Here is a 23,894-nt window from a genome sequence, read left to right on the forward strand (position 1 = left end):
GGCGAAGATTCTGGGAGGCACACGCACCCGCCTCCCCCCTCCGCCCCCCTGCAGGCCCCGTCACGGAGGGAGAGAGGCGGCAGCCTGGGTGAGCGGGGCTGATGGGCCTCCTCACCTGGCCCCACGGTGCACCGCCTCCAATTAAATCAAAATGGCTTGTTTTTAATGGTCTTTTACACTGACAAGTGGGCGATCATTTTGGGCCCACTAGCTGTCAGGGAGCGGAGGCAAATCCTCGGTTGATAATGCCCAATGCTTCCAATTAGGAGCCGGGGCCGCTCCTGGCGTGCTAACGATTCCCCAGCCGCCCCCCAGGCCCCTTTGGCGCTGGTGTTTCTTCCTGCCTGTTCCGCCGCAAATTACTGACACAAAACGGAAGGCCCCGCGTCTCCTCTGCCACGCCAGGCCGGGCCCTGTTGGGCTTAATGAGCCGATGGAAGTTTCGTGGCTCCGGCGCTAAATTCTTTTCTTGTTTGACAGCTGCTCGGCTAAGGCGAGTGTTGACCTTATAAAAGATTTAGTGTTTCTCATTATTTTCTGTCAAGCTTCACAAGTGATGGCTCTGCGGTTATCATTTGCATCCTGGGTGTGTGTGTGTGTGTGTGCGTGTGTGTGTGCGTGTGTGTGCGTGCGTGTGCTGGATGGGGGCTCCGGGGTGCAGACGGGGAACGGGAAGGGGTCCTTGTCTCCCTGCCTCGCATCTGGCTCCCACACAACAGCTTCTAGGGCGACACTCTTCTGGGGCTGAGCCGTTTCAAAGAGAAGCCGAGATGACGGGTGGCTCGAACCAAGGCCCCGGGGCCTCCCCGGGTGGGGCCTCCGTGGGGACCGGCCGGCTCCCACGGCCCGGACGTGCCGGGCAAAAGGAGGATGTGAGCCGGACTCACTGCTGGGGACAGTGTTCGGGCCACACCTGAGGGTTCATCGAGAGGAACTCACTCCTCCCTTAGCGGCCCGTGTAAGGCCATCGCCCGCAAGCTTCCTCCCCTGGCTTTGCATCCTACACAAGGATTTGATGGTTTTTAAAAGCAGAACCGCTAAGAAAAAGGGGCACGTATCACTGCCCCGATGTGACAACGGTGGCATTGGTCAGTCCTTACTGTGATTCTGTGCCCGTGCTGCGCTGGGGCCGCCCCAAACTAACAAGACTCAGGGGGGTCCGTGCCGTCTCCTTTGCCAGGCTCCTGCTGGCCTCCCCACCCGTCCCTGTCAGTCTCCGTGGTCTCCCCTCGCTCACGGACCCCCTGGCCAACCCAGGTGAGGGTGACCCGCGGGGACCTGGAAAGGGAGACAGAGTTAAGGGCAGGCGAGCGCCTGGCTGGCTTCTCCTGTGGATTCTGAGTCTTTATTTGTCTCCAGTAGAGGCTACCCTCTTGTCATCTCTTAGAACAAAAACGTGGCGCCCTCTCCCTCTTGTGACCACGGCAGACCTTGCCAACTGGTCCCTGCACACTTTTACACGAGCCGCGGTTCGGCCCGAGAAGATTTTATAGCAGAACAGCCACCATCGGTCTGAGCTGATACGATATGTCAAGTGAAACCTCCTCACCATCCCTGCCTCAGCGTGGCCGTGCAAACAAACTGCTGAATATTCAGAAAGTCCTCCTCTTCTCGTGCTAGGCTGCTACGGTATGTATACAAGAGGAAATAAACGATAACCCACCAAAGGAGAACAGATAAATTGGGCGTCATCAGGACATCGCCACAACTTTGTTGGTCCAGACGATACTCGGCGCAAAGACAACCCACAGGGTAGGAGCAAATATTTGCAAATCCCATCTCTGATACAGGACTTGTACCTAGGAATATAAATATGACCCTTACAACTCAGTAATGAAAAGATAAATAATCTAGTCAAAAATTTTTTAATTTTTTTAGTGTTTTTTTATTTATTTTTGAGAGAGACAGAGACAGAGCTTAACCGATTGAGACACCCAGGCGCCCCCCCCCCATTTTTTTTAAATGTCTACTTATTTTTGAGAGAGAGACAGAGTGTGAGCAGGGGAGGGGGCAGAGAGAGAGGGAGACACAGAATCCGAAGCAGGCTCCGGGCTCCGAGCTGTCAGCACAGAGCTCAACGCGGGGCTCAAACTCAGGAACTGTGAAATCATGACGTTGGACGTTCAACCGACTAAGCCACCCAGATGCCCCTATATTAAATAAAATGTTAAAAAAATTTTTTTAACGTTTATTTATTATGGAGAGACAGACAGAGACAGAGTGTGAGCAGGGGAGGGGCAGAGAGAGAGGGAGACACAGAATCCCAAGCAGGCTCCAGGCTCCGAGCTGTCGGCACAGAGCCCGACGCGGGGCTCGAACCCACAAACGGTGAGACCGTGACCTGAGCTGAGGTCGGACGCTCAACTGACGGAGCCCCCCAGACGCCCCATTATAATCGAATTTTAAATGGCCGAAGGACTGTATAGACATTCCTCCAAAGAAGATACGCAGATGGCCAATAAGCACATGAGGGATGTCCAACATCGAGAGGCATCAGGGAAACGCAGATCAAACCTCAGTGGGACACTGCTTGGGTCCCAGCAGCTAGGACGGCTGCGATAAAAACAAAACAAACACAGACAGTAACAAGTGTTGGCGAAGATGCGAAGAAATCGGAACCCTCCTACGTCGCTGGTGAGAATAAAATGGTACAGCCGCTTCGGAAAGCCCAGTGGGAAGTTCCTCCAAAGGCTAGAGTTCCCACATGTCCTCCCCCCCCACCGCCTCCCCACCCAGCGATTCCACTGCCAATTATCTCGCCAAGAGACAGGAAAACGTGTCCACGTAACAACTCGTACGTGCATGTTCACAGCGTGGTATTATTCATATGAGCTGTATGATACGTGAATTATATCTCAGTAAAGCTCTTTCAAAAAAAAAAAAAAAAGGTCAGGCCACTTGAAAGACAGGAGTAGCACACGAGTCAGATGAGTGTCCATTGTCCAGATGCCATCTTTGGAGGCCAGAGCAGGATGCTAATTGGCTGCCATGAAAGGGCCTCAGAGAGGGAAGGAGGTCTGTTCTCAGTTCCCCCGATGGTCCAATATGACTCCCACTTCCCTGAAGCCCATGAAACTTAGAAGCTGAAGAAGCAGACGTGGGAGCTGACCTGGAGGTTTTCGGGGAGTTCAGCCCAACACCCCACCGTGGTGTTACCTTGTCCCTTAGCCACCAGCGTCCGGCAAAAAGATTCATCGGCCAACTTTGGTCGCAGCCGTTGACTGGTTGACTTGCCTCAGCAAATCCTCGTAAGTGCTCTAGAAATACGGGTATGACTTCTGGAAAAAGCAGGTCGATTCTCCTTCTCAAAGGCATGCATGCTGGTCTTTCCTTCGGCGCCAGGAAGTCCCAAAGCGCCCCAGAGTCAGTGGAGGAAGCCCGGGATCCCCCCCGCCCCCGCCCCGCCCAGTCCCTCCCTCACCCGGCGTGGTGATTCCTCGAGGTGCCACGCTAGACCTTGCGGGGAGGCAGGAAGTTTGTTTCCTAAGCCTGAGCTTGGATGTTCTTTGAAAACACAGCATGTGTCAGCAGGGAGGGTCAGGCCCTGTGTCCTTGCTCCGTCTATTTTTGGACCACGGAGAAATTAGAGCCGGTAGCAGAATAACAACTTAGGGGACCAGATGTCTCAGGAGAGACTGTCACCCTCGTTAATTACTTAAGCTACGAACCGTCTACATCAGAGTTTGGGGCTCAGCCTGCTGGCCAATGATGTCCTGCACGGATCTGTGTTCAACGGGGGCCTCTGACCTCCAGCTGCCCTGAACTTGACAGAAATTACTGACCTGGGACTGATCCATAATTTTCAAGGGCCCCTCATTAGAGGAGACAGCCCCTCAATCTTTTAAAGCCAAACCTCTCTCCCAGTCTCCTGAGTGGTTGCCACTTAAAAAAAAAACAAGGGGCGCCTGGGTGGCGCAGTCGGTTAAGCGTCCGACGTCGGCTCAGGTCACGATCTCGCGGTCCGGGAGTCCGAGCCCCGCGTCGGGCTCTGGGCCGACGGCTCGGAGCCTGGAGCCTGTTTCCGATTCTGCGTCTCCCTCTCTCTCTGCCCCTCCCCCGTTCATGCTCTGTCTCTCTCTGTCCCAAAAATAAATAAACGTTGAAAAAAAAATTAAAAAAAAAAACAAAAAAACAAAAAGCAAACAACAACAACAAAAAACCAATCCCCCACCAAAAGTAAACTAAGATTTCTATAGCTGCTTTTTTTTTCTCTTAGCTCTTTGGCAGATTTTATTATTATTATTATTATTATTATTATTATTATATATTTTTTAATCTGGCTATTTTTTTCTCAGATCCTGGCTTTTGCCTTCTCGGCCCCCAGACTTGGCCCCCAGACTTGGCCTTGGCAGGCTTGGTGTCCAGTTGGGGGACTATCGTGTGGCTAATGAGAGGGGACTGGAAGGTCAGGTGGCCCAGCTGCCCCTTTCAGTAGGACCGTGTCCAGGGCCTGGGCTGAGCCAGGGCACCTGCCCAGCGGCAGGTTAGTCCCTCCCGGCCGCCCGGTGCGCATGCACACACCCTCCACACGCCACTGGTGTGGTGTCACAAAGGACAGCAGGGTCCATCCGTCTCTCTGCCATAAAGAGTCCCATGTCGCGGCTGCCCCCATGCCCTCCTACAGCAGAGGCCTGACGCGGAGGGAGAAGACAGAAAGGAGACCGGGAAAGACAGAAGGCAAAATGCTTCTCGCTCTTTTTAGCGTGTGGGTTAAAGCTGGTCCACCCGCAGAAGGCTGGTGTCACCAGGCAAAACGACCACTTCTTTCCTCCTTGGGTCCTGGAGGTCTTGTAGGCACTGAGATGACTGTGCCCAGTGAGCGGGATAAGTCAAACGCGGGGAGAGTCCGCACAAGCCAAGGTCACAAACCACTGGCTGGGAAACTTCATTTGGCCACAAAACTCATGATTCAGATGGAATCGTGCAAATCCCCCACAAATAAATCTCGTAAAACAGAGTAACTCTTTCCAAGCTGTGCGTCGAGGGGGGAGCCCCCGCTCGCCTGCCTCCCTCGCCCCCGGGTCCCCTCTGCAAAAGGCAGTTTCAAAAGCCCGCCTTGTGTCTTCACATTAAAAGGAGGAAAAGGCAATAATTCCTTTCAGGTGAAACTGACGCCCTCTCAGCTTCCTTCCCTGATCCCAGGCCCGACCCTCCCGAAGGCCGTGCTGGGCATGACTTCCAGGCACTTCTGTCTTCCAGCTCTGCTTCACACACGTGCTTGCACCACACGGGGGTCTCTTGTAGGTTTTAAGTCTTTCAAAAAGGGCATCTGGGTGGCTCAGTTGGTTGAGCATCCGACTTGATTTCCGCTCAGGTCATGATCTCTCGGTTCACGGGTTCCAGTCCCACATCGGACTCTGTGCTGACAGCACTGAGCCTGCTTGGGATTCTCTCTCTCTCTCTCTCTCTCTCTCTGCCCCTCCCCGACTCTCTCTCTTTTTCTCTCTCTCTCTCTCAAAAATAAACATTAAGTTTTTTTTAAATCATTCATAGAAACGGCATCACACGTATGTTCTATTCTGTAAATGAAACTTTCTTTCCCCTGCAACATTGTTTTTGAGATCTATACCTGTTGACTCAGACAGACCTCGAGTGGCGTTGTCCCCTGGAACTTTCTGTGATGATGGCCATGTGATCCATCAGTAGCCACTGGCCACGTGGGGTTATTGAGCGCTCGGAATGTGCTTTAGTACGACAAAGGGGCTGAATTTTTCATTTCATTCCATTTTAGCCACTTCAGATTTACATAGCCGCATGTGGCTCGTGGCCACCATGTTGGACGCGGCCACTCTGGGGTGGTCAGGTTAACTGATGCAGAGCGTTCGACTGTGTGAACTGACCGGCTTTGGTTCATCCAGTCCCCACGGATGCACATGCAGTTGTTTCTAATACTTTTTATCCTGAATCCTACGATGAAGATTCTTGTATACTCGTCTCTCAGTGGGCATTTTTGAAAGTTTCTAAACACGGACTCTGGTTCATAGAGGGCGCGCAAGCCCAGCCTTTCCAGGTAACGCCAAACCCTCTCGAGCGATTGTGCCGCTTAACGCCCTTGCTAGTGGTCTAAGAAAGTTCCCACTTCTAACGTCAGGCTTATTACCATTATCACCAGTGGGATGGGCAGGAAATGGCATTTTCCTTACTTCCTGATCACAAACATTAGTTTGAGCTGGTTTCCTGTGTTTGCTGGCCTTCACATCTCCCCTCCGCGAACAGCCCGTTCATTTCTTCTTCCTGATTTTTGATCGCCGTGGGAGGGCAACACACTTTCACCTGCCTTATTCTTCGAGTCTCTGCCTGTATGTTATCCCCTCAGGAAGCCTTCTGTGGCCCCAAAGTGCGAGTTTGATTGCCTGTATTATGAGCTCTTACAAATCTGGTACTTCCGGGGCACCTGGCTGGCTCGGTTAGTGGAGCGTGAAACTCTTGACCTCAGGGTTGTGGGTTCGAGCCCCATGTCGGGTTTGAGATTACTTTAAAAAAAATCTGTAAAAAAAAAAAAGAAAAAAGAAAGAAAGAAAAGAAAAACAAATCTGGTACTTATTTTAGTACTCAACACAACCCTAATTGAGTAATTAGTTGTGTGATTATATTTTTATTACTGTTTCCTGGGTCCACCGTAGCAGAGGCTTTCTGAATTCTTCCAGTCTCCTGGTGCCTAGCACAGAGTCTGGTACATAGTGGATATTCAAATGACAAGTAGATAAACAAAAGGACAATGGCCACGTCTTGTCCCCCAACCCAGATCACGTGGGCACCTGCTCCATAATGGCGACGCATCATTCTGCCAAGGGATTTTCTGTTGAAAATAGATCATGCTTTTCAGGGAAGCACGAAAAGTAAAAACTAAACACATACAAAGGGTCTGATTCATGCAAATTACCTTAGCACCAAAGAAAATGAAGTTAGAAATCAGTCACAAACGGAACTAATACAATTGCCTGGCAATTTAAAAAGCACACTTATAAATAACTAAAAGACCAAAGAAGAAACCCAAACGGAAATTTGATAGAAATTAGATGAAAAGAGAGCCGAACAAAAATAAATACACTCAAAACTCGAAAGCGAGACGAGATCAAAGTCAATTTAGAGGGCAAAGGCATTGCTCATGCTAGTTATATAAACGGTAAAGAGTGAAAGGTAATTAGCTAGCAGATGATTCTAGATGCTAAGAAGAGAAGAACGGAGGGACCGGCCTCAAAGAAGGAATCGTGAAGTCTTGTGCAAAATTCACAAAGTGGTGACGGTACAATTAAGGGTATGAATCAAAAGAAAAGCTGCTTCGAAGAAAGTGGGCTGGAGGAGCACAGATGCTTTCTCCTGCAGTGGGAGACGGAACCCGGGGATCCGGATTCCCCGGGGGCCAAGTAGGGCCGCAGGCGGCAGGGGGTGGGCTCACGAAAGGGTGACGGGCTGGCTGCCGGGCTCGAGCTGGGCCGAGAACCGGAGAATCTCTTGCCCACCTTGGGGCCTGGATTTTTCATCTGTGCGGTTGGAGTCCGTGAGGTCCAAGGCCTCTTCCAGCTCTGAGTTTCTGGGAATCTTTTGTTCCAGTTTGGTTGCAGAGAGTCAAAAAATATCAGCCGGGGAGGGGATTGGGATTCTTAGGACCAGCGGCGAACGCTAATCTCTTTTGAGATCTGATGGCTGTTCAGCTCCCCTGCCTCTTGTCTCCCAGCCGGGTTGATTTGCTTTCATTTCCTGCGATTTGCCCAAACTCTCCCCATCGCAGGGCTCTGGCAGCCTCCCACCTTTGCGGACTTTCTCCCTTCCTCGTCCCCTGCCCAGCCCCCTCATCTTCTCTAGAAAGGCCTTCCTGCCCCCCAGCTGGAGTTAAGTCCGCATCCACAGTCCTGTTAAATTGCCATAAAGCACGCGTCGTGTTTTTAGCGGCTGCCTCGCACGCCGTCTTGCGAGGTCCACGGGGGCAAGTGCCGTGGCCTGTGTCACTCACCGGCATATCCCCAGGAGTACTGCACGGTGGAGGTGTCCAGTCCCAACGCTATCTAGATGCTGCCCGTTCAAACAGGACCAGAGCCCTGGCCAGCCAGGGTAGAGCTGCCCCCGCCCGCCCTGCTCCTGGGGCCGCCCGCAGGCTGTGGCGCTCACCTCTTATTTACCTGCATGGACCCCAGAGTGACTCAGCCCCATTCAGCAAAGCTGTCTCCTGCCAAAGCCGCTACAATTTCTTACCTCCGGGCGGAGGCAGACCGCAGATGGCTTAATTTAGAAGCATCTCCGAAGGAATTCCTTGCTCTCTACTCTTCATCCTGCGACTCCAGGGGTCTGTGGGGTCGTGACCACACACGGCTTGAGGCCTGACTTGTAATTAGGCTCCTCGTCTCTGGCTGAGCTGCTATTTTAGGAGAGGAGAGTGTGTGTGCCTGTGGGAGAGGAGCCACAACGTTCCCAGCAGTGACTCACTTGACTCGTTTCTTGAGCGTTTGTTAAAGAGGGAGTGGAGTCTGTCCAGGAAGACCGGGGCCAGAGTCCCACAGCTCTGGTTTCATTCTGTGCGACCGGGAGCAAGCGACTTAACCTTTCGGGGCCTCCATTTTCCCATCTGTAAGATGGAGACAGGGTCCGGATGTTCTGGGGCTCATGTGAAATCCAAGCGCTGTGCCTGGCAAAGAGCAAGTCTGTTAGGGCACTGCCGAAGGGTCCATTCGTGGGGAACAGGACGGAGTCCGCAGAGGGACACCCGCTTCCTGGCATTCTGAGAGCTGGACCTCTCCTCTCCGTGGACTCCTGGGTTCTGCGGGGGGATTGGGGATTTCAAGGGATCCGGTTTCCCCTCTCCTTCTAAGGACCCATCCCACGTTGGGGGCAAGCTTTTGCTTGAGTTGGCCTTTGAGAGAGCCCATCAGACCCAACCACCACGAATCTCCTTTGGTTTTCACCTTGGAGACCAAGGCCAGGATGCATACCTGCCCTTCTACCCCTGCTCACACCATTTCCCCTACACCTCCTTTCCCATCATCCCAACCCCTTGGGCCACATTCAAGGCCCACCTGGCCCGAGGAGGCTTCTCTGACCACCTGAGGCCAGGTGAACCCGGCCCACTGCTTTCATTCGCTCTCTCGTTCATTTGCGCAGCACCCTTCCAGCTTTGTTTCAACATGGCCCCATGCTAGGCACGGGGGCGGGTCTTGAACAGGATAGATGCAGAGCCCGCCTCAGGGCTCCAGGGCTGGGCACTAGCTTGAGCTCCCCTATCTTGGACAACTTAACTCCACAAGGTTCCAGCTGGAATGGGAATTCACGGATATCAGGGACTTCATGCGGCACACAGTGTGGCCGAAAACATAACGGGTGCCAGAATGCGCACGATCGGTCACTGGGCTGAGGCTCCCACGCCCAAAATACCCCTTTAGAAAACCAAAGGGAATGCCAAAGTACAAAAGGTGTGCATCTTCCCTGGCACCTAGTAGGTACTTAATCCATAGTTTTGAGATGAATGGATGAATGATCGTTTCTTTCTCACCAAAGTTTCTAAGTAAGAGGAGACTGGCAAAAAGGAAATTTCTTCCATGGGTCTCTTTTGTCTCTGTGCTGGTTTTAACCTGATTGTCTCTAAGCTGAGCAGCTCCGTGGGGCTGGATCCTTCTGCCATCTCCTCAGAAGATGAGAGTGAGTGCTGAGCCTGCTGCCACCAACACCAAATCAACACCACCCACCATCAACACCACCCATCATCAGCACCACCATCAACACCACCCACCATCAGCACCACTCACCATCAACATCACCCACCATCAACACCAAATCAACACCACCTACCATTAATACCATCCACCATCAATACTATGCACCATCAACACTACCCACATCAGCACGACCCGTCGTCAACACTACCCACTGTCAACACCACCCACCATCAACACCAAATCAACACCACCTATCATCAACACCACCCACCCCCAACACTACCCGCCATCAACACCAAATTCACTACCACTCATCAAATGCCATCAGCACCGTCTACCATTCCCGCCTACTGAGCTGCCCAGAGAACTGGCTTGGAGGTGGTATTCATTTCCCGAGGCTGCCATAACAGACTACCACAAACGTGGCGATTTAAACAATAGAAATTTATTCTCTGGCAGTTCTGGTAGGCCAGAAATCCAAAATCAAGATTAAGCACGGCTGCATTCCCACCAGTCGTGGGAGAAGAAGAAGGCTTCCTTGCCTCTTGCAGCTCTAGGTGGCTCCTGTCACCCCTGAGCTGTGGCGATAACTTCAGAGGGTTTCACACGGCCCTCTACTCTGTATCTGTGTCTCCTGTCTCAAGCATCCTTGTCGTTGGAATCAGAACCTTCTTGAGTAATTCAGGATGTTCTCATCTTGAGATCCTTAAACTGATTACATCTGCAAAGACCTTTTTTTCTTTTCTTTCTTTTTTTTTTTAACAAATAAGATCACATCCACAGATTCCAGTGGTGGACATATCTTTTTTGGGGGGCTGTGGGGGGATGCACGGAAATAGCAGAGATGTGGGCTATGGAGTTACACTTCCCTGTCAAGAGCCATTGGTGGCTGGCCACCAAGCAGGACACTGTTGCCACTCTGAATGCTACAGGAGACCGCGGACACCTAAGAGTCCCAGCCGGCTGGGCCTCTGAATCAGCCAAGGTGCCCATGACGCCTCTGGAGACCCAGAGTGCCAGCCTTCCTGAGCATTCCTGGCTGCCTTCTTGCAAAGCACGGGTGTCAGGAAAATCGTGTCACCGTGTAAAAATCAAGCCATCCCTTGCCCAGAAGGGGCACAAAGGCGCACCTCGGAAGCCTTTTGTTTGTTGGCTATGTTCCTCCTCCATAAAGTGCGGGGTCTTCTCTCTTCCCGATAACGTTTGCGTGGCCACTTGGTGGCTTTTCTGAACCTGGAGATGGAGCTGAGAACGAGATCCTGGTTTGATTGATCGAAACGAGTTGAGCACAGGTATTGAGCCCCGGGGCCGGGCATGCATCAGGTGCCTGCTGGGTCCCAAGAGTCCCGGATGATCTTGATGCACGTCCAAGAAACTCGCAACCTGAGGCTGGGGCTGCCCTGGCTCCCAGAAGCGCTGCCCCAGACGGTCCACGGGGTCCACAAATCTTGAAGTGACGACCCACACCGTCGTGTGTGTTAGGACTTGGGGCATTTTCCTCCCCAGGGAGAGGGCCCATGGCTTCCTGCAGAGTCTCCAAAGGGGTCTACCTGCCCGAGAATGAAGAACATGGTTTCTGTCTTGCACTAACAACTAAATCAACCCGCCACCAGCTGACTTTTATGAGCTCCTAACGAGCGTCTGTAACCCCCTACTCCCTTTCAACCTCATGAGCGAGTTGTGGGGGGAGAGGACGCCCAGACAGCGCGAGCTGTGGCTGCTGCAGAATTTTCTAGAAAGAATCCACAACTTAGTGCCCCGGGCGGTGGGGGTGGGGTGGAGACTAGAACAGTGTCTCCGACACCGATTCCCTGTGCACCCAACCCTGGACAAACTGCTCTGGGCCTCAGTCCCCTCGTCTGTAAAATGATGGACACAGTCCGCTTGGATCCCATTGGGCCCTCAGGTACCCTGATGGCGGGCACACAGCCCCTGGACCTGAGGCCAGACAGCCCACAGTAAGGGTCTGGCTGACCCTGAGGGTGGCCCGGACCCTGGACCGGGGGAGCCTGGCGGTGTCCCAGAGCAAGGCGGCAGATCAGGCTGCAGGGGACCAGGAGGTCACATCAGCCCTGCACCTGGGCTCAGTAGAGGCATCACCCGGCTCTCTGCCATCAGGCAACCAGTTGGGCCACAAGCTCTGGTTAAGGGTCATGACTTTTCCCGGGGGTGGGGAGGTCCCAGGCCTCTGTGGAGGCATCACCATACGGGTCCCCAAGCCCAGAGACTCCTTCCAAGCTCCTCCTTGTTATCCACTGCCTTTTACTATCTTATCCTTTCCCCGTCTTTCCTTTCCCTCACCTTTCCACCCTGAAAGGCTGCCCGCGGCACTGGGGCTTAGCTACCCACCCCAGAGGGTGGCCCCGGGCCTGGATTCTTGACAAGAATGGGTCCCGCTTCGTCATCCTGAAGAGCCTTCAGCTGCTCCTACAAGCCCAAAGGGAACTCTTGCCATCCTCGTCCCCTTGTGAGCTGGGGCTCCCGTGGGCCTGGGTGCCAGTGCGCATGCTGTCCCCTTAGCCTGGGAAACCCTTGCTCGCCCTTCCAGCCTCCCCTTCACGTCTCTTCCCGGGGCGGGGCGGGGGGGGGGGGGGCCTGACTCCCGTTGAGGGCTGAGCTCATGCTGTCTGTCCTCACTGCACACCCCTGCCTGCCTGTCTCAGTTCTAATGAAACAGTTGCATAATTATTGCCTGTCTGCTCCTCCCTGAGTGGACAGAAAATCCCTCTTGTTTCCTGCTGTATCCCCAGTGCCTGGCACAGAGCACATATTTATTTACTCAATAAATATGTGTTGCATGAATGCGTGAGAGGAGGAAAGAAGGAAGGAAGGGAGGGAGGGAGGAAGAAAGGAAGGAGAAGGAAGGAAGGAAAGGGAAGGAAGGGAGGAAGGGAGGGAGGGAGGAAGAAGGAAGGGGCACAAAACCTTCCTACCCTGGGCCTCCTATAGGTTATCCTAAAGGGGAAATGCCATTTTAGGGGGGGTTTCTTGCTATTGGAGATGACATAACAGACCCAGGAGACAGGAGGGGTTTTTGCCCACCACCATTTCTTGAGAAGGAAGGGCAGACTGGAATACTGATTGCATAACATTGTAGCCGAAGAGACACTGGTTGGATCCGTGTCTCAAGTTTCCTCCGGAAGGGTGGCATTCTTGAACTGTGGTTCTGGTACTATTATCTCCTTGGGCGGCTGCCCCCTGGCAGGCCGTGCTTGGAGTGGACCCCCAGGAAGGAGCACTGACTGGGCCAGGAGGTACCCCCTGGAGAGGGCGGGTTGTTTGGGGGTTTTCATGGTGGAAAATCAGCAGACGAAGGGCGGTGCAGGCTGTTGGGTCCCACTGCACGGGGACTCCAGTCATCAGGTGATATTTATCACACACACACACACACACACACATCTGCCCCAGCAACGAGTTGGACAGAAGGAAACATGCTGGGGGGCGCCTGGGGGGCTCAGTCAGTTAAGCGTCTGACTCTTGATTTCAGCTCAGTGCATGATCTCATAGTTCGTGAGTTCGAGCCCTGCATCGGGCTCTGCACTGACAGCGTGGAAACTGCTTGGGATTCTCTCTCCCCACCCCCTTGTCTGCCCCTCCCCTGCTTGCACTCTCTCTCAAAATAAATAAGTAAACTTAAAAATTCAGAAAGAAAGAAAGAAAGAAGAAAGAAAGAAAGAAAGAAGAAAGACAGACTGCCTTCTGTCCGTGGCCCATCACCCCCTCAGTGTCACGATGCTCACAGCCCAGCACTTCCTCCTTACATCTTCCCCTCACAGATGACTTGTGTTCTGGCGCTAAGACAGAAGCAGGGGGCGGGCAAGGAGAGGACGGGAGCCCCTGGGAGGAGCCTCATGCCCGCTGACCCGCTCTCCCTTCTAACCACAGGTGCCCCCCCATCTTGATACTTTCTTCACCGAGGCGGACCGCCAGAGAGCAGTCAAAGCCCACCAGGAAGAGCACGCGGTGCGCCAGGGGACCCTGCGGATGGGCAACTACACCCACCCCTAAAGCTTTCTTGACACGGTAGAAAACTCCCGAAGGACTCACCTTCCTCGCCCCAGCTCGCGCTAGACTCCCCCCCCCCCCATTTTTACGTGGCTTCTGCTTTGGCAAGGACCTCAGACTCAGGTCGTAGGTGGCCAATCCTTCTCAGGTCAGCCAATACTTACTCACCACCCCCCCCCAACCCTCAACCTAGGGATTCCCCCTCCTCCAGGAACCCACCCACCCTCGGTTCTCGAGCCCTCACCTGATAAGCCCGAATGACAAGGCAGATGTTAGACCCCGAGCTAAGGGTCGGTTCGTACGCTCTGCCCATTGAGCGATAAGAACAACCTGTGTATTTCCTGCAGAAAGTGTGACAGTAACGTGCTTGAAAAGCCCTCATTTTATATTCTGAACACGAGTGTAACTGTTCTTTGGGGGATGCCTGATGTCTCACCATGCCGGTATTCTCTCTCTGGGGCCCCTGGCAGTGAATGGGAAGAGCCCGTGCTCCTGACTCAGGGCCTCCCCCCGACGCCCTCCACGCCGGGGACCTGTCAATCACACACACAGGCCAACACAGGCTTCTCCAGCCAGGCCGACCTTGGAAGGGCAACCCCGGCCCAAAGGAGACAGTCTTCCGGGCCAGTAGGTGGGCTGATGATGCACGGGCTGAGGACTCCTGAGTTCGGCCAAACTCCTGCGTGCTTCTGACCCCAATCTCTCCGCGTGTTCTTGCCTTCTCCCCACAAATCATATATCGGTCTATTTTATTTTTTTTTCAACGTTTTTTATTTATTTTTGGGACAGAGAGAGACAGAGCATGAACGGGGGAGGGGCAGAGAGAGAGGGAGACACAGCATCGGAAACAGGCTCCAGGCTCTGAGCCATCAGCCCAGAGCCTGACGCGGGGCTCGAACTCACGGACCGCGAGATCGTGACCTGGCTGAAGTCGGACGCTTAACCGACTGCGCCACCCAGGCGCCCCTATATCGGTCTATTTTAAATGAAAAGTGCTATTTGTCCCCCTCCCGCTGTATCTTTATTTGAAAATCAGCAAGCCAGTAGCAAGGACCAGCGTCACCCTCTTCCGACGGCGTCCTGACCCGGACGCTCTTCGAGGCACATTACCTTCTCTGACACGTCCCCGCCGTGTCTGTATGAAGCCGGGCACATCCTCGAGGTTTTAAATCCCTTTTCTCGTCTGAAAATTCCAACGACTCCGCTTCAGCCCAGAGCTCTCCCCGGGATTTCAGACTCACTTACCCAACTGCCCGCTTGACGTCTCCACTCAAGCGTCTGCTGTTCGGCGCAAACCAACACAGCCGAGACAGAGCACTTGACTTCCCTTTCTCCCCACCAAATTTGTTTCTCCCTCCGTTTTTCCCTTCTCCTGGGTGACACCACCGTCGACCTGCTGGAGCATCCTCTCCCACCTCGAGTCTAGCAAGCAGCCTGTCAACGCCTCGTCCCAAACATCCCAACCCTTCCCCTCCCAACCATATTCTCCACAGAGTAGCCCCTTAGCATTCCAGCAGCTTCCGTCGCTCTCGAAGGAGCCTCCACACCCCTCACCCGGCCCACGGCCCTTGCTCCTGCCTTATGCTTTCTGTCTGCTTCCACTTCTCCCTGGAACCCCCGGGCCCCCGACTGTCACCTGCCCATCGCTTCCTGTCATCCAGATCGTAGCGCCAACATCAAGTCCCCTGCGCGAAAGGTCTTCCGCGAAATAGCCACCAGTAAAACTCACACCGGCTTGTTTTACTCCTTACAAAACAACGACGCCTTATTCACTGCCGGTCTCTCCTGTAGCAGGGATGTGGCGTGGGATCGGAGACCTAAGATCCCAAGGGCCCGACATACGGTAAGTGCCCGTGATATCCGTGGAAGGACCCCCTGCAGGAATGCCCACTACGGCTCACGCACCCTGCAGGCCGAGTGCTGGGCAGGGAGGGACATCCAAGTCTGGTGTTGACGAGTCTGACTGCATTTCTCGATCAGCCCTCCCCACCCCACACATGCGTCCCAATTCCATACAAATCCCACACATACTAACACCACTCAGGAACCTGGCCCAGCCAGGGCCTTGTCAGACCCCAACCTACTCCAAGGGCCAGAAATCCTCCTCCCGCCGCACGAGTCCGAGAGGAACAAGCATCCCCGCTGATTTTGGCCAAAGCCACCCTGAAGCCTTGTGACCCCACAGGGAGCAGCGAGCCTGGTGTGGGAGCACAAGAGAGCCCGCGGGACCCGGCCACTGAGCCGGCAGCCATCGCACGTGGCCGAGAGTGTGAGGCCTGGCCTCCTCAACTAATTCCTGTGTGGCCTCGACCAAGTGTCCCAACCTCTCTATGCCTCGTCTGTGAGGCAGGACAGTGTAGGACATCTCCTCGAGCTAGATAACGATGGAAGAATGTGTACAGAATGACTAACTCACTTTTAAGTCTGGCACTTTTAAGCAATAGATTAATGTGAATTATCTTATCACTAAAGCACAGGGGCGCCTGGGGAACTCAGTCGGTTAAGCATCAGACTTCAGCTCGGGCCATGATCTCATAGTTCATGGGTTGGAGCCCCGCATCGGGCTCTGCACTGACAGCTCGGAGCCTGGAGCCTGCTTCGGATTCTGGGTCTCCCTCTCTCTCTGTCCCTCCCTCGCTTGTGTTCGTTCTCTCTCTCTCTCAAAAATAAATAACCATTAAAAAAAAATTTTTTTTTAATAAATAAAGAAATCACAGTGAAAGGGGCAGCTGGAATCCTATCAGCAATTGAGAGATGAGAGCCTGCTTTCAAAGGAACAGAAAGCCTTTGTGTCCAGGTACATCAGGAAGGTGAAGGTATTTTGAACTGAACCCACTGTTTTGCTCATGCCCCCTACAGAAAGAGGAAGGGGGCGCATCAGGACACAGAATTTCCGGAAGGGCCCGAAATTAGGTTCTGTCCGCCAAAGGCCGGGCGGGGCAAGCTCGGCTGTGGCAAAGAGAGAGATGCCCGGATGTGGCCCCTCCAGGCCTGCTTTTCTTTCCAAGGACCCGGGCCAAGGGGAAGTACGGAGTTGGCCAGAAAAAGCTAGCGGACGTCTCTTTTCGCTTATGCGATCACGTCGTGCCCCAGCAGGGTGGGCCGCGCCGTGCTGGGAGACTTTCTGGGGCTGTGACAGGTGCCCTGGGAGCGGCTCCCCCTGTCCTGTCCTGGAGGTCCCAGCTTCTGGGAGCTCCCCACCCAGGCCTGAGCGGCTGGCCTCCGAGAGTCCCTCAGCTCCTTGTCCTACAGCGCCACCCGCTGGCAGGCCCGAGTGGAGACCGCGGAAGTCCCTGGCCCTTCCCTCCCCACCGCCCTCCCCCAGCTCCGTCCTTCCCTCCTCATTAATTATTCGTGCCCACACCGAGCCCCGGGTCAGATTCCGGTCTGCTTCATCTGTCTTGGGTATCTCGTTGCGTCCCCCAAACACTTGTGCTGTTTGCATTGGACCCTGGCTGCGGGGGTGGGGGCAGGGGGCCAGCACAACTGGGCTTGCTGTGTCTGCCCTTCAAGACCCAGGGTCCAGTCCCTGAAGGTTCCAGCCAGGAGGGGCCTTGACTTCCCCAAAGCAGATGTCCAAGGAGGCCTGGGGGCAGTCAGTGAGCGAGCCCCAGGCCGGTGGCCCGTCCACCACATGGCCCAGAGCGTGCCCCTAAAACGACTTCTCCGAGACGGGCGGAAATGGGGAGAACTTAGCTTAGTCCTTAGCAGCTGGACCCTCACCTGGTCAGCCGGAAATGCCCTGAAGTGCCCTCTGAGGTGGGAGGGGGCCGTGTCTGTGCCGATGAGCACTCGGCAAAAAGGGGAGCGAGTGCAGGCGTGGGGTGTTGAGATGGGGACTCTGGAAACAGGACTCGTGAACAGGGAAGGGCTTGAGCAAGCATCCAGTCCGGCCCGAGAAGACTGGAGGGTTGCAGAGTGACTTAGCAGCCAAGGTAGCACGGGGACAGACCTCCTGGGTGGTTGGTCAGCTTTTCTTTTCGTAGACGGCCTCCAGTCTACGTCCAGATTTTCTTTTTTTTAAGTTTATTTTTGAGAGAGAGAGAGCTAGCGGGGGAGGAGCAGAGAGAGACAGGGAAAGAGCTAGAAGCCCAAGCAGGCTCCAGGCTCAGCACAGAGCCCAATGTGGGGCTCGAACCCATGAACCATGAGATCATGATCTGAGCTGAAATGGAGAGACGGGTGCTCAACCGACTGAGCCACCCAGGTGCCCCCGCTTCCGGATTTTCAAACCAGAGCCCAAGCCTCATTCATTCTCTCCTCTCGCCCCTCCCTCTCCCTCTCTGTCTCCGTCTCCGACATAGAACCAGATCCATTGTTTCCTTGGCCAGAGGAAAAGAGATGGGGTTCCGGAGTCTGTTGTGCGGCATTTTCATCAGGGCTGGGGGCAGTGAGCCAATGGTGATTTCTGCTCCTGTCTGGCAGGGGGTGGCCAGAAGCCTGCCGAGGAAGCCATACTGGTGGGTCATAGATCTAAACCCAGTCTCCAGGGTTGGCCCCGGGATCTAGACAGAGATGGTTTGGCTTTTTAGTTCGCCCATCCCAGCGCCTCAACTGGTGCTGGTTTAGAAGTCACAGGTTTGGGGTCTAGGGAAGGCACATCTCCATGGCAGCAAGGGGACCAGCCGTGCAGGTGCCCAAGTGAACCTCACTGAAGCCAGACAGGTCTGTTTCCAAACGCTACCTTCTCTCGCATTGGGCTTTTTTGGACCAAAACAATCATTTTGCTGCATTTCTTTTGTACTTGGGAAATGCTTTGATGCTTGAAATCATGAAAGGAAGAAAGAAAGACAGAGAGAAGGAAGGAAGGAAGGAAGGAAGGAAGGGAGGAGGGAAGGGAGGAAGGAAGGAAGGAAACTAGGTTGGCTTTTTACACAGGTTCCTAGGACTGAATGCAGGTAAATTTTAGATTTTTTTCAATGTTTATTTATTTTTGAAAGAGAGAGAGAGCGAGAGCAGAGGAGGGGCAGAGAGAGGGAGACACAGAACCCGAAGCAGGCTCCAGGCTCTAAGCTGTCAGCACAGAGCCCGACGCAGGGCTCGAACCCACAGACCTCAAGATCATGACCTGAGCTGAAGTCAGACGCTTCACCAACTGAGCCACCCAGGTGCCCCGGTAACTTTTAAATTTGAATCCACAGATGAGAAATTATCTATGAAAAGAAGCCTGGGTTGACGGGCACCATTGCTCTTGTTGGATCCATGAGTCGGGGCCTTTCTGTCACATTCCCCGTGGCATCGCCAGCATCTAGCATGGTGCACAGGCCAGAGTGCATGCTCAAAAGGATAAAAGGGAGGGAGGGAGGGAGGGAGGAAAGGAAAGAAAAAGCGGGGAGGGTACAAAGGTGGGAAGGAGGGGAGGAGGAAGAGAGGAAGATAGAGAATATGTTCTCTTTCTGGTTTCAGGAGCTCCATGGGGTTTTGAGCTAAACCAACACAAATGGTTGAGAACAGCGTGACCTTGACGGCCCACAAATTGCCCAAATCCTTGTCCAACCCATTTGTTTGCAGAGCAGAGAGCTATTAGCATCCGGGCCTGGCCTATATCATCCAGGTCCCGTGCCCACTCCACATTAAAGACAGGTTTTAGTTGGAAGGCCCTGGGCAAAGAGGGGAGCTGACCTCTGCGGTGGGGGCTAGCGAGACAAGATAACCTGCCAGAGAAAAGTCTCTGGTTGTGGTTGGGACCACGAATTGCATCACCGCTGTTCTCCAGGATCAGAGCCCAGGGCGGAGCCTTCGTGAAGACCACGTAAAGTGGCCAACATCGTCCTCATCTCACAGCTGAAAAAAACACGGCTCCGAAGGTGCTCAAGGTTACAGCACAGGGCTGGGACCGCGGACCACGGCTGGGACTAAGGCAGATAAGGCCCTTGCCTAAGGCACAAAATTTACAGGACTGCCCCCCAATTCAGGAACCGAGACAAACAATACTTTAGTGCAATCTTTTTTTGAACCCTTCCTTTTTTTTTTTTTTAAGTTCACTTATTTATTTTTGAGAGAGCGTGTGTGAGCTAGCGCAGGGGAAGGGCAGAGAGAGAGGAAGAAAGAGGATCCCAAGCAGGATCTGCGCTGTCAGCGCAGAGCCCTGTGCGGGGCTTGAACCCACAAACTGAGAGATCATGACCTGAGCTGACATCAAGAGTCGGACACCTAGGGGCGCCTGGGTGGCGCTGTCGGTTAAGCGTCCGACTTCGGCCAGGTCACGATCTCGCGGTCCGTGAGTTCGAGCCCCGCGTCGGGCTCTGGGCTGATGGCTCGGAGCCTGGAGCCTGTTTCCGATGCTGTGTCTCCCTCTCTCTCTGCCCCTCCCCCGTTCATGCTCTGTCTCTCTCTGTCCCAAAAATAAAATAAAACGTTGAAAAAAAAAATTTAAAAAGAGTCGGACACCTAACCAACAGAGCCACCCAGGCGCCCCTGATGCCATATTTTTTTTTTTTTTACTCCCAGGCCACACTGTCCTGCCCTTAGCCCCAGTTACCCAGAACCTTGAGTGGCATTCAAGTCACAATTCTTTGTGAGCCGAGAAGACCTGAGGATCATTCTCGGCAAGCTTTGGGCACATCTGCCCCGTGCGTGGCCAGGACAATCCCTCCTCCATGCTGGGGGCGGGTAGCATTCAGTGGAGAGAGCGGTGAAGCTGGGAAGAAGGAGTTGGTAAGAACCGTGGCCCAGCCGGAGGCCCGGAAGCAATCAGGCCCATCCCCGACCCAAGGCCAAACCCAAGCCAAGAGCTCCAGGTGAAGCAGGATGCAGATTCTATAGGCGGGCCGCTTCATTGCCACCCAAGGGCCTCTTCCACCTGTGACCCTCACTACAAGCCTCCGATGTTTAACGTCTTTGTATCAAAAGGAAAGCTGAGGTCCAGGCAAGAGAGATGCTCTGTCCAGAGTAAGGGCGGGGCCAGGGCTCAGGTCTTCTGAAGACTGGTCTGCGCCGATGATGTCCTTCCTGCCCCTGGAGAAGAGTGACAGCTCCTTCTCGGTGGGTATCTCTCTGTCTGTGGAAAAGTGGATTGGGACCTGGGTCCAAGGGGGGGGCTGAAGTTGGTTTTGTTTGTTTTTTAAAGCAACCTCAGGGGTGCCTGGGTGGCTCAGTCGGTGGAGCGTCCGACCTCGGCTCGGGTCACGATCTCGCGGTCCGTGGGTTCGAGCCCCGCGTCGGGCTCTGGGCTGACGGCTCGGAGCCCGGAGCCCGTTTCGGATCCTGTGTCTCCCTCTCTCTCCCTGCCCCTCCCCGGCTCATGCTCTGTCTCTCTCAAAAATAAATAAACTTTTTTTTAATGTTTATTTTTGAGAGAGACAGAGACAGAGCATGAGTTGGGGAGGGTGGGGAGGTGGGTTTGGAATCCAGAAGAGGGAGCCTGGGAGCTCCATTGAGAAGGTGCCCTTGTCACACTCCCTCGCTTTACTTCCCTTGAAGCCCCATGCCCCTCCACCAGGCCCTCTCCCTCCTGGGGGAGGGGCGCCAAGACAGCCAAGGGCAGGGGACTGGGCTGGGGAGAGGGAGAGAGGTCTGCTTCCTGCTATGTAAAGGGAGCTTTCGGATATGAAGTCACTTGTCATGGTCCACACTCAGCTTTGCTGGACCTCAAAGCCCTTATATCCCCCCAGGAACCCCCCTCCCCCGGGAAGCTTAGGCAAATGCCAATTCCTGGGTGCCTTCCCAGCTAACCAAGAGCTCAGGGGAGCACACACAAGCCTCTGGGGCTCTGGACAGGCCTCCACGCAAGAGCCAGAGAGGGGATGGGGCAAAGAGACAGGGGGAGGCCTGGTGGTGGAGCTGGAAACAGCCAGATAGGAATAAAACGAGATTAATGAGAGATGCTGAATGTCAGACAAAATTCCAAATGAAATAAATTGCCTACCGTGTTCTATATTAGAAGAGACCGTGATAGGGGCGCCTGGGTGGCGCAGTCGGTTAAGCGTCCGACTTCAGCCAGGTCACGATCTCGCGGTCCGGGAGTTCGAGCCCCGCGTCGGGCTCTGGGCTGATGGCTCAGAGCCTGGAGCCTGTTTCCGATTCTGTGTCTCCCTCTCTCTCTGCCCCTCCCCTGTTCATGCTCTGTCTCTCTCTGTCCCAAAAATAAATAAACGTTGAAAAAAAAAATTAAAAAAAAAAATAAAAATAAAAAAAAAAAAAAAAAAAAAGAAGAGACCGTGATAATTCAACACTAATGATGGTACCCTAACAACTTGCTAACTATTCTTGGGCTCCAAGGAGTGCTGAGAAGCCCCCCAGGGCTGCAGGAAGTTGGGGTTCCTGCTGTTCTTTTCAACTGTAAAAGGTTTTCTTTCGCGGACGTGGTGCCCAGCGCTCCTGAAGGCTTCGCGGTGGCTTGGTTTTCGCCGGGTGCGGGATCCAAACCCCAGCCTGAGACCAGGAGGCCAGAAAAGGTCCGTGCTCTGCCAGACGCAGATCCGCCCAGGGCAGGGGCCGCTCAAGACCCACCTGTGGGCCAGAGCAGGACAGTGTTTTTCTCGTGACCTGGCGGGGTCCATGAATCGGGGCCTTGGGGAGCAGCCTGACCTCTAAGAAGCCCAGGCTGGGGGGATCCTGTTGACCTGAGTTGAGACCTTGAGTACCCGGTGGGGGTGGGGTTGCTCTGGAGATGCAGCCGCTAGGCCCCAAGAGCAGGGGTGGGTGGGGTGAGAGAGTGGAGTGGAAAAGCCTCCAGAGGCGCCCAGAGCAGGAACCAGGCCCAAGGTGGGGGCTGCCGGGCCCTTGTGATTTACGTCCCCCTCCCAATCCACCTAACGAAAATGAACGACCTGCCGGCCGGCCTGCGGCCGGGAGGCGCCCACTGCAACCGCGGCCCAGCCGGGGCGGGGGGCCTGTCTGCTCGAGGCCCCTCGGCGCCCGCCCTCCCGCCTCCCCGACAGCTTGCAGCCGAGCGGGGCCCGCGGTCCCCGGGGAGCCGCCCGTCTTCGCTCCCAGCCCGGCCGGCGGCGAGGCCGCTTCCAATCTGCCGGCGGGCGCAGGGGGAGAGCGCGGGGAGCCAGGCGTGAGGCCACCGCCAACCTCGCTGGAGGAAGAAGAAAGTTTCTGCTCGCCGGGCCGCGCGGGGCTCCCACGGGCCAAGTCTCGGGTTTGGGGGGGATGCGGGGGCCTCACTGTTCCCCCGCGGTCTCCGACGCGGGTCCGGGTAGTTTTCCAGGGGCCCGTGGGGAAGGGGAAACGGCCGTTCGCAGGCCCGCGGGGAAGGCCGGGCTCCTGGCGCGGAGCTGGCGAAGGGCGCCTCGGGCCCGCGGGGCCGGCTGCAGGCGCGCCAGCTCGGCTCTCTCCGCCCTCGACCACAGACTCGGGTCGCGGTCCCTGGGGCCGTGCCAAGGGGACCCAGGCCCCACACGCCCTTCAGATCTGCCCGCCGCCCTGGGCCTCGACACCGGAGGCCAACCCCTGAAGGGCGCCTAACTGGAGCACCGCGGCTGGGGCAGTGGGGAGGGCGAGGGGGCGCGTTATTCACAATGAAAAGACAGTGTTTCCAGCGCTGCCTTGAAAACACATCCCGGGGCAAGCTCCAGCTGCGCGCGGAGTAAAGAAGCCGTTTGCAGACGTCTACACTCGCCCTGGGAAGCTCTTTCGCGTCCTTGTTAGGAGGCACAAAAACAGCCGGTGGGTGCCCCGGGGACACCAGGCCGGGTCGGGGTCCCTGCCTTCTTTGCTCGGGGCGCTGCTTCCCTGGGGCCACACACATTTCTCGGGGTCTTCGATGTCCCAGGCAGGATCTTCCCACGTTCTCCGCTCTCGCCCGGCAACGAAACCATCCTGCCGCCCCGTTTCCGGGCTGACACCAGGCTTTCCCAAAGTCCTGCCAGGCCCGCGGGGTCCAAAGAGAGCAGACAGAGGGCTGCAAAAGTCCTAGGCGGGAAACATCTAGAGCCCAACGGAAGCGCCCCGAAACAATGTGTCTTAAACCGAAATCTCTTCCCCACACCAGATTAGGGCTTACACACACACACACACACACACACACACACACAAACACTTCCTTCTCTACTGGGTTTAGTCCCTTTCTCTCTCTGGAGGAAGAAAAACGCGGGCCGTTGGGGGGGGGTGGTTGTGGAGAAAGGATCTCTGAAAGCCCCACGGACGAGTAATTTGAATAACTGTAGAAGAGGGTAGGGGAAAACTTTAAAAAACCTCCCATCCCGACCCACCGGCAGCGGCAGCCGGCTTCGGACCCCTCCCCGCCAGCCCGTGCCCCCCTCGGCTAATCACCCTCATTAGGAGCCTCATCAC

At 54.9% G+C, this 23,894-nt stretch overlaps 1 protein-coding gene across 1 annotated transcript in view; it reads left to right on the forward strand.

The window, feature by feature from the left end:
- The window catches only part of CFAP77 (cilia and flagella associated protein 77), a 128,359-nt gene extending 113,973 nt beyond the window's left edge, over positions 1–14,386 (forward strand). Inside the window, exon 6 of the mRNA XM_030292724.1 lies at positions 13,533–14,386. Within this exon, the coding sequence (XP_030148584.1) occupies positions 13,533–13,655 (123 nt within the window). The 3' untranslated portion in view covers positions 13,656–14,386. The remainder of the gene's footprint in view (positions 1–13,532) is intronic.
- The last annotated feature ends 9,508 nt before the right edge of the window (positions 14,387–23,894 follow it).

The sequence above is a fragment of the Lynx canadensis genome, chromosome D4, assembly GCF_007474595.2.
Source record: "Lynx canadensis isolate LIC74 chromosome D4, mLynCan4.pri.v2, whole genome shotgun sequence".
NCBI lineage: Eukaryota > Metazoa > Chordata > Mammalia > Carnivora > Felidae > Lynx > Lynx canadensis.